Here is a 10,067-nt window from a genome sequence, read left to right as displayed (position 1 = left end):
CAGTGCTTGGTAACAAAAACAGAAATGGTTGGTGAGAAAAGAGGAGAGAGCGATACCTTTCTAATCAGCATGAAGTGCCCAGGGCAATGACCAGCAAAGACGGGAGGCACCTAGGGACCCTGTGAAGCATCAACTATGGAACCAAGTGTTTCTAACAGAGAATCCAGAGCCCGACCACTCGACACCTGCCTTCACCTGCCCTACGTCTGCAGCAGCACCTCCGGCTCAGACAGTGAGCAATAGAGAGTGTATCCCAATTCGTCTATTTCCTCAGGGGTGAGCTCTGCAAATAAGTTCACCTTGGGGTTTAGGGCACTGGGCAGAACTCCGGCCTCTAAGTAGCTGATGAGTCCCCTCAAGGCCTGCAGGAATCGGTCAGCCAGCACATCTGGAGACCAGTCAGCCTCCTCCTGGGCCACGTGGAGGATGACGTTGGTGAGCTGGCTGGCAGTGAGGTGACCCAGGGCCGGAGTGGACTTGCACACGGCCTTGAGGATCTTGAGGCACAGAGAGCGGCAGCCCGAGTCGGCCTGGTCCAGAGCCCGCAAGCGTGCCGTCTCGGCAGGACGCAGGCTCAGCCGCCACAGGTTGTCATACTGGGCTAGCCGGTGTGGTTTGGCCACCAAGACAGTGTCACCAAGGGTCACTGACGGCAGGAAGTCAATGATGAGATGCCTGTCGCGCTCATACTGCACTTCCAGAGTCAGAGCCTCTGGGGGTGGGGCCGGCCGAATCACATAGTCCAAGAGGGACCCGATGGCCGGCCAGTTGATGGAGCCAGCCACTACCTTTTCGAACGTGTCTGCCACTGTCTTTGGAGAGAGGTAGCCCCCTACTACACAGCGGTCCCAGTAACTGCTACCACGAGGAAAGTACTCTGGGTTCTCCCGGCGAACCAGGAAGAAGCCGGGGACGTTCATGATGGTGTCCTCTCCGGGGATACACGACCACAGGTTCTGCTCCAACACGAGGGGCACGATGAGTTGGATGTGGTCGGCTGTCACGACCTGGTGGAGAAGAATTAAAAAGGTTTTGAGGGATTTAATCTGCTCAAGAGCCAAGTTTCCCCACACACAGGTCCCACCATCTTATATGCCCCCCAACAAAAAGGGAAACTAAGAATTCTTCCACGTGACCATATCAATTCAGAGTGTGGATTTCAACCCAGGTCTGTCGGACACTGGCGCCCGTGCTCATTCCACACACCACGTTGCCTCTGGACACAGAAGTACACATGACATCCCCCAGGGCTTGACGGCCTGAAGGAAAGCCAGAAAGGGAAGATAGGGACAAGAATATCCCTAGGAAGGAGGAGGAGGCCTCTGACAGCTTCCTAGAAGTTGTGAGTATGACTAAAAAACAAAAAACGTTAAAGGCAGGGATCTCCAAATGCTACCGCAGTATGTGGAATTCAGACGCAGGACTAACCTTTCTGGCGAGCCTGGGAGACTGATCTCCTGTACTAACAGCCCTACTGAGAAGCATCCTGGTCAGTACAACCCTGCCCTTCGTAAGAACCCCCTGCTTACCTGCAGGTCATCATAGAGGCTGCCACTCAGGTACATGTCCCGAAGTGGCATGTCAGGCAACTTGGCCCGCAGGAAGCTCCGGAGCTCGGCACATATGTCCACGGCAGCTTGCTTGGCCCGAGCCTGCTCGCCAGCAGGGATGGCCGCCCGGTTCCGGTAGTAAGTAAGAAGTTTCTCCTGCAGGGACATGCGGAGTCGTGACTTCTTCAAGTCTACCTGGCCCTTCCTGGCCAATGGCTTGGGCCGGGGCAGGCAGAATGTATCTGCCAAGGCAAGAGAGAGAGGCACGTGAGCTCTTCCCGTGCTTGCTCATCCATGGCTGCCTCAGCCCCAAAGGAGACGGGCTTGGCACAAAAGGCTAGCATGGTGCCTGGCACGTATGTCCCTGAGCAATGTGTTGAATGCATGAGTAGCACTGAGCCCCGAGGTCAGTCCCAGAAGGGGTATCAGCCTTCCTCACCTGTGTCAAAGGCCGAGGAGCCTGTGGGAAGGGCCTGTAGGGACCTGCTCAGGCCTGTCTTCATGTCCTTGTTGAGCAATCGGGGGGAGCCCATCCAGTTTGGTTCTTCCCAGCTCCTTTTCCCTGAATGGCTCAGGCGGGTGGGGCTGGTAGGGGCACTGATTGCCCTATCGTACATCTGAAACAGCAGAGAGGACCCAGCACATGACCTTCTTTCCTGTTTCCCTCCTTCCCAGCAGCTTTGCCTTAATGAGTTCAGCTACTATTTTTCAATAACTTTGTTTTATTCTAGATTATGGAATACTTTGCTCCGCACAGAAAATCTCAGGAAATACTAAATGATATAAATAAGAAACAGATTTATCCATAATGTCATAACCCAGAGATAACGGTTAATATTTTGGTATATTTCTTTCTGAAAATATATATTTGTGTAATTAGGATCCTCCTCTATATACACTTCTGAAAACTCATTTTTTTTACATATCATTTTTATTACTCCCCCATATCACTAAAAATGAATCAGTGTTGAACATTATGGTACAATTTCTAACTATACAACACTGTACTTTATGAATGTACTGTAATGTTGAACACTGTTCCAATTAACAAATACATCCAATTAACAAATACATCTGTGCCAGGAGTTGTTCTAGGTGCACAGAATAAAGCAGTAACCCAGAGACCCAATCCCTGCCCTCGTGGAGTTGGCAGTTTAGCAGAGGGACACAGGCAATACAAAATCAACAAGCTAAACCATGCAGATATAGGTGTTAAGAAAAGTAAAGAAGGAAGGAGAAATAGGAAAAATGTGTGGTGGGAGTCCTGCTATTTTAAATAAGGTAGTCAAGGAAGGATATTTTGATTATTTGCAATTTTTCACTCGCTGGGATAAACTTTTATTTGTATCTCCAACAGTTTCTTTAGGGCAGAGTCCTAGAAGTAGATTTACTGAATCCTCTTAAGATCTCGTCTAATAATGCCAAATTACCAAGTTACATTTCCATTAGCAGTATCAAAGTCTTATTCTAAGTCAGCTCCACTCGGCAGCCTCATCACCTCTCCAACCCCTGGCTGAGCATACTTACCCGCTTAACCGCCAGTGTAGCAATGCCCAGCATGGCTGCCCCACCCACCCCGAGCACCAGCCGGGCATTGGAGAGCACAAAGTCAATGGCCGTCCCGATGCCATTATCATCCTTCTTGCTTTTGCGCTCACCAGCGCCTGCCATTGCTCACCTGAGGATGAAGGCAGAACACAGCCATCACCACCTGGGACCTTGAGAACCAGCCCTCCTCCTCCCTCCCCCATCAGGCCAGTCCCCAACAATTTCAGGGTACTCTGTGAGTTCCAGGAACCCAAATCCTCCTGCCTCTAGCACTCCATGTTCTAGGGTCAGGAGGGAGGTATCGTGTCCCTCGATGTGTCTGGATGCAAGGCGGAGGAAATGATCATGCTAGTCACGGGAAAACCTCCCCACCAATCTATTGAGATTACAAAGAGTGATAATAAGCTCACCGTCAACCCTTTCTCCTGTGAGAGTGAAGTACCCCGCCCCCACGCAATACAACCCTCCGGACCCCTTCCCAACATTACAATGCAGATCATATTTTGATCCTCTGACCACTGCTTATGGAAGGTTAGATCTGAGAAGGTGTAAATTAATTAGAGACCCATCTAATCCCATCACATCACTTCACATATAGGGAGGTGACTTGCCAGAGGTCCCAGAGAAAAGGAATGACAAAGCCATATGCAAAACTCAGGCCGCCTCTCAACTCCTAGCATGACAGTTTTTCTACTGTATCTTGTTTCCCCTTACCCAAGTCAAACTGTTCCTATTCTACGTATTTTCTGTGAAAAATAATAACAACAACACCACGGACTAAATACCCTGGCGCACGGAGACAAAACTACAAGTCCATATGTGAGAAAGATGCAAAGAAGAAAAGAACTCTCTGTGGACAGTCCCACTTGACAAATGCTTTGTTTCTTGGGGAAAGTGTGCAGGGGCACCACAAGCAGCTCAGGTGAGCCTGGCACTGTGACAGAGACTGGGAATAAACAAAACGGTCACTGCAGACTCAACTGTTAACTGGAAAACAATATCCACCTGCTCAAGTGTGCTTGGAAAATGAACTAAAAATGTGGTCGCCTAAGCGGAGCTCACGGGCACGAGGCAGAAGAGGCTGGCCTCCGTACAGTGCTGGAGCGGGGCGAGCACGCCTTTGCTCCCTGGCAACGACGGGGCCGTCCTGACTGAAGGTCCCCTGGTCTCCCAGTAAGCCCATTTCCCATGGAGTTAGAACCCTGGGCCTGACCCAGATAAAGGATGGCAAAGTGGCTCAAATCTGAGCACTGCTTTTAACACTGCTACCCCTCCTACCTCCCGTGTCCTGTACGCCAGGAACTATGTAGGGAAAAACAGTTGTTTACCATTCACCAATATACCTAGAACGGGAGGAGAAAGAGGAACAAGATCACTGCATCTTCCAGTGTGAAGTAACATTCTTTCTAATACCCTTACAACTGGGTATTGCTAGTGTTGCATGTCATGCCCCTAGCCTCCCCTGTCAACCAGAGAGAAATATTTCTGCCTCTACTTATTCCAGCAATTGAGTGAACTAAGAGTCGCTGTCAATCCCAGAATTATTTTTTTCCCTAACTAGAGTTCACAACCATGGCACTTTTCTTTTCTCCACCTTTTACCGTCGATAGGAGCTTCAGGTTTAGGGACATAATGAGAGACTGCTTGGCCAAATGAAATATACGCCCACTTCAAATGCACAGAGCAACCAAGGCTGAGGAGAAGAGTTAAACTCTGTATTTACAGGTGGGGTCAGGCCAGAACTCTAGTCATCCTCCCTCCAGTGGCCACTGAGACAGAGATGGGACATAAACTCATCTGAGGCAGAGTAACCCAATCAGGACAAAGCTGATCATTACACAGTTCCCGATACAAAACCATGACCACTGTTTTATTGCCTTTTAAAACAAAAGAACCTTTAGAGATGTATTTACAATAGGGAGGACCACCCTCTAAATCAGGGGTCCCCAACCCCCGGGCCCGTAGTGGTCCACAGCCTGTGAGGAACCAGGCCACACAGCAGGAGGTGGGTTGTGGGCGAACGAGGAAAGCTTCATCTGCCGCTCCCCATCGCTCCCATCACCGCCTGAGCCATCATCCCCCCCGCCCGGGCCCGGGGAAAAATTGTCTTCCACGAAACCGGTCCCTGGTGCCAAAAAGGTTGGGGACCACTGCTCTAAATGATCCTTGCATGTGATGCAGCAGAGCAAGAAGGGGCACATTCTCTCTCTACGCAGAAGCCGGAAGGAGCCTCTCTGGCTCCTTGGCCCCTCAGCCCCTCTGATGACTGGTGAGAACAAGGCACTGAGGTGGCGTAACAGAAGAGCCTGGGTTTTAAAGTCGGAAATCTTGAGATTGAGTACTTGCCTTTGAGTCCTGAATAATTAGCTGGGTGACCTCAAATGAGTTACTTAACCCCTCAGCTATGTAATGGGGATAATGATGCCTGCATGGCCTAAATCATAGGCTTGTAGTGAGGAAAACATATCTACTAAAATACCATATGTGAACACTTTATACACCGTAAAAGGACTCTACAAATGTGGGCCATCATTAAGTCTTTTAAGATCTCCATCCACAGGACAAAAGGTCAACTTCCAGAAGGCAGTCAGCAATCCAGACAGTCCTGTGAGTTACATTTTACCTTCTGAGACTGAGCCAGGAATGGCCTATGAAACCCAAGCTGATGCCATCCTGGGCTTGAGACCAAAACCATGAAGTTGAGCAGGCTTGGGAAAAGGCTTTTCTACTCTAGTGCAATATACTCCCGCCCCATCCAAGGACCAGGTGATATCAAAGACCTGGTGACCTGGAAGAGGAAAGAACATCCACAGCTCCCACAGGGAGATCAAAGTTTCTATTCTAAATCTGAGCTCAATCTGTTCCAGTTGAAACTACTTAACCACAGTCTACCCTCCACTCAGGCTCTGCTGCACTACCTGGGAGCCTGCGGGAGGTGGGAGCTCTGCCTGGCAAGGAGAGGGGCCTGGAGGAGCCCTGTTGTTTAATGCGTTTAGTTCCAGTTTTACAAGATGAAAAAGTTCTGGAGATCTCTTGTGCAACAATATGAATATTCTTTTTTTGTTCGTTTTTAATTTGTTTATTTATTTTTGGCTGCGTTGGGTCTTCGTTGCTGCACGTGAGCTTTCTCTAGTTGTGGCGAGCGGGGGTTACTCTTTTTTGCGGTGCGCAGGCTTCTTTCTCATTGCCGTGGCTTCTCTTGTTGCGGAACACGGGCTCTAGGCGCGTATGCTTCAGTAGTTGTGGCACGTGGTCTCAATAGTTGTGGCTCGTGGGCTCTAGAGCGTAGGCTCAGTAGTTGTGGAGCATGGGCTTAGTTGCTCCGCGGCATGTGGGATCTTCCCGGACCAGGGCTCGAACCCATGTTCCCTGCATTGGCAGGCGGATTCTTAACCACTGCGCCAGCAGGGGAGTCCCTACAATATGAATATTCTTAACACCACTGAACTGTACACTTACAAACAGTTAAAATATTGGGAAAAAAAAAAAAAGAGGGGGCGGAACACTGACCTGGTGGGCAGGGCTGAGGATGGGGAATGTGAACTCTAGGAACATTTCAGACAAGTTGTTTAACCTGTCTCCTTAGATACAAAAATGGGAATAGAAATAGTCATCACCCCATTACAGTGGGAATGATGAGTAATGGAGGCCCTGTATCTTCCTAGGACGACAGCACAGAACTGTGAAAATTCCAACTTATTCTCCTTGAAAAGGGCATATGACTTAAACATCTGGCTTGAGTACACTTGAGAAGAGCTAACATATACTGAGTGTGTACCACGTGCTGGGCATTTTACATCTATTAGTTCCCTTGATCCTCGCAACAATCCCATGAGATCAGTCACAGTTATCTCCAACTCACAGATGAAGAAACTGAGGCAGAGGTAAAGTAATGGCCCAAGGTCACCATGTCAGAAAGTTGTGCAGCCAAGAGTTGAACCTGGAGCTCACGGAGCTGGGGAGTAGCTTACAGGGGTCCAAGTAGCCTGCAGCCCCTCCTCGTACACGTCTCCTCTCCACTAACCACTCGGACTCGGCCATACGTTTCCCGGGGGCATTTTGGCTCATTCCCTGCTGTGTCCTCAGGGCCAGCAGTATTTGACACGTAGCAAATATCTGTTGCATGAATGAGCTACTGATTCTATGGCTTTTTTTTTTCTGGGCGGGGGGGGCGGGCAGTGAGGAGGTGGTAGTGGCACCTGTAACCCAACTCAGTCAAGAGACTAGGAACACAAAGCCTTCAGTGTTCACTTCCACTCTCCCTGGGCAGGCAAGCCCTTGTGGGCATCATCTCTCACCTGGCCCTTTACTCCCCAAAGCCAGTCTGCCCATCAACCTGAGTGGCCAAGGAGGACCCAAAGCCATTATGTCAGGCTCCTCCTCCTTCTTTCCCTCTGTTAAAGACAGCGCTGCCCACACAGCTGGCATGCCTCACACCTCACGGTCATCGCTCGCTCCTCTCCCCTCCTGCTGCAGCCAGCGTCCGCCTGGTGAAGTCCACTGCTACACACAGTGTGCTCACGGGCCACCCGACTGCCACCGTCCCTCCAGCTCACCTGGTCGGAGCCACAGACTCTGGTATCCCCTACCAATGTATTCTCCATGCTGCCACTGCCACGATCCCTCATCCACGCCATTCCCCTGCTGACAAAGCTCTGATGGTCCCCCTCTGTCAGGTATCACGACCTCCTCAACAGCGGATTCGATGTCCTTCCAGACCTGGTCCAGCCTCAACTCTGGTCACCTGCCTTACAGGTGCACCATTCGAGCCACTCTGGACTCGGGTTTCCAGACTACAAAATATGGTAGTCTGTGTTTTCACCTCCACACTTGCTTATTGCCCGTCTGCCCGGCAAGCTTCTCACTTGGGGCAGACCTCAAATGTCCTCTTTTCTATAGCCACCTGTGGTTCCTCCACCGCCCCCCCACCCCCAAGGCACAGTTTTGGCATCATCCCTGTCTCCAAGCTCTTTACCCAACCTCTAGTACAGACAGAGCTGTTCACCCTGGAATTACCTCCCGTCGATCTCCACATGAGACCCATTCCTTGATGGGCCACATCATTCATCTCTACCTCAGAGCCTACCAGAATGCCAGGGCCAGAGAAGGCCCTCTGGGAAGTTGCTGAATTAAATACAATCATTTGGTTACAGTGGGACTATCACACTGGCATGGGAAGTAAATAGAACTAACATACCACTGGCCAAGAGCCATTCCAGGTACTTTGTGTGCGTTATCTCTTTTTTTTTTTGGCCGCGCCGTGCGGCCCTCAGGATCTTAGTACCCGAACGAGGGATTGAACGTGGGCCCTCAGCAGTGAAAGCGCAGAGTCCTAACCACTGGACCGCCTGGGAATTCCCGAGTTGTCTCATTTAATTCTTGCAATAAGCTGAAGAGGTAGGGACTGTTATTTCACAAATGAGGGAATGGAGGCCTAGACAGATTTAGTGATTTACCCTAAGTCCCACAGTTGTTGGTAGCAGTGTCAGGAAGGCACCGTCCTCCGAGGTCTGTACACTGTGCTTGCTTTAGAGACTGTTGCAACAGAGTCTAGTTATGTTTGGGGAAACATGATCTTGCCCTCAATAGAAGTGAATCTACCAAAGAATGAGGCAGCCAGGAACTGAGCTCTAATAGTTTTAACCAATGTCTTTCTAGCATTTTCATATGTAAAATGTTTTATGGAAAAAAATGGTCTCCTGGTGGGGCCTGAAACTCGGGGCCTTTTTTTTCTTAACAAGGGAACATACTTCTGTTAATATGTTTGTATTTCCTCCATTGATTTATGACTAAAGGACTCTGGTCACTAAAGGAAAGGTTCTCCCTCTCCTTGTTCCCTGCAACAGAAAAATGAAACCTACAGGAACAAGGGCCTACCTACCTGAGGCTTCTTACCGCATCTGTGAGGTGGAGGTGGGAGAGAGGCAGGCGTGTCTATGGAAGGCACTTTTGTCCTCTTTCCCTTGGAATTAGGATGGGAGGGGAAAGGAGAGGATCCTAAATAATCCCTCCCAGTTTGCTGTGGAGGAATACCAGGCCCTTTTCCAGCTGCCTCTCCCGGGCCTCAGGATCCTCCAGCTTCTGATTTTTCCGGAACTCACGGCGGATGGAGGCAAGGTAGAAGTCTCGATCAGTGTAGCGAAGCTCTCGGCCTTGGCGCAGCAGAGCCCGGTAGAGACTCAGCACCGCCTCTCGGCTCCATGGGGCCATGGGGGACTGACAGGGGCTGGGCGTCAGGCTATACGCAGAAGGGAAGAAAGAGAAGCCTAGAATCAGAATTAATGATGGAAGGGCCTGTGGAGACTATCTAATTCAGTAGTTCTTAATCTAGGTCTTAGAGACCGCCCCCCCAAGGTCACAATATGACTTAGTGGCGGGGCTGGGACTATATCCCAGCCTACGGACTCCTGCTCGTGGGAAACTACCGGTTACGCTGAAAGGCCAGGGCTTGGAAGCTGAACTGTGTGTGCTTGAATCTTGGCTCTGCCACTTATTTGCCATATAGCTTTGGACAAAGTACATAACCTCTCTGAGCATCAGCTTCCTCGCTTTTAAAATACAGACAATGCTATCTACATTTACATATTGCTATGTATCAATACTATATATGCTAACAGTACTTACCACATAGGGTTATTTTGAGACTTGCCTGAGATATCACTTGTAAAGCACCTGTAACTGAAGTTCACCACAGGGGTGGTCTAGAGTCGTTGGAGACGAGGGGTCTCAGTCATACTTGAATCCTGGCACCACTGCTTAAGAGCTCATTACCTTGGGCAAGTTTCTTAACCTCTCTGGGCTTACCTTAGTTCCTCATCTGTAAAATGAGGATTAAAATTGTATTTTCCATATGGTTTGTATGAGCATCTAATGAGTTAATGTACGTAAACGTGGTTAGAATAGCACTCGGCATATACTAAGCATTCTGTCAGGGACAGGTATCAATATTATTAATGCTACCTACCCTCG

The 10,067-nt window shown here is 49.6% G+C and overlaps 2 protein-coding genes across 2 annotated transcripts; both read right to left on the bottom strand.

The window, feature by feature from the left end:
• Window positions 1-200: 200 nt before the first annotated feature.
• Window positions 201-3,221, bottom strand: MIEF1 (mitochondrial elongation factor 1; the record flags this gene model as incomplete). Its single annotated transcript, XM_079714847.1, has 4 exons — window positions 201-1,007; window positions 1,530-1,792; window positions 1,990-2,167; window positions 3,078-3,221. 4 exons carry the CDS (start codon window positions 3,219-3,221, stop codon window positions 201-203), a joined length of 1,392 nt encoding a protein of 463 aa, XP_079570973.1.
• A 5,874-nt stretch (window positions 3,222-9,095) lies between these two features.
• MIURF (mitochondrial elongation factor 1 upstream open reading frame) lies at window positions 9,096-9,308 on the bottom strand (the record flags this gene model as incomplete). The annotated part of the gene is made up of 1 exon (XM_079714490.1): window positions 9,096-9,308. The coding sequence occupies one exon, from the start codon at window positions 9,306-9,308 to the stop codon at window positions 9,096-9,098; it is 213 nt and encodes a 70-aa protein (XP_079570616.1).
• Between the last annotated feature and the right edge of the window lie 759 nt (window positions 9,309-10,067).

The sequence above is a fragment of the Hyperoodon ampullatus genome (assembly GCF_949752795.1).
Source record: "Hyperoodon ampullatus genome assembly, chromosome: 11".
In the NCBI taxonomy this organism is placed as follows: domain Eukaryota; kingdom Metazoa; phylum Chordata; class Mammalia; order Artiodactyla; family Ziphiidae; genus Hyperoodon; species Hyperoodon ampullatus.
This window is presented reverse-complemented; position numbering and strand designations above follow the sequence as displayed.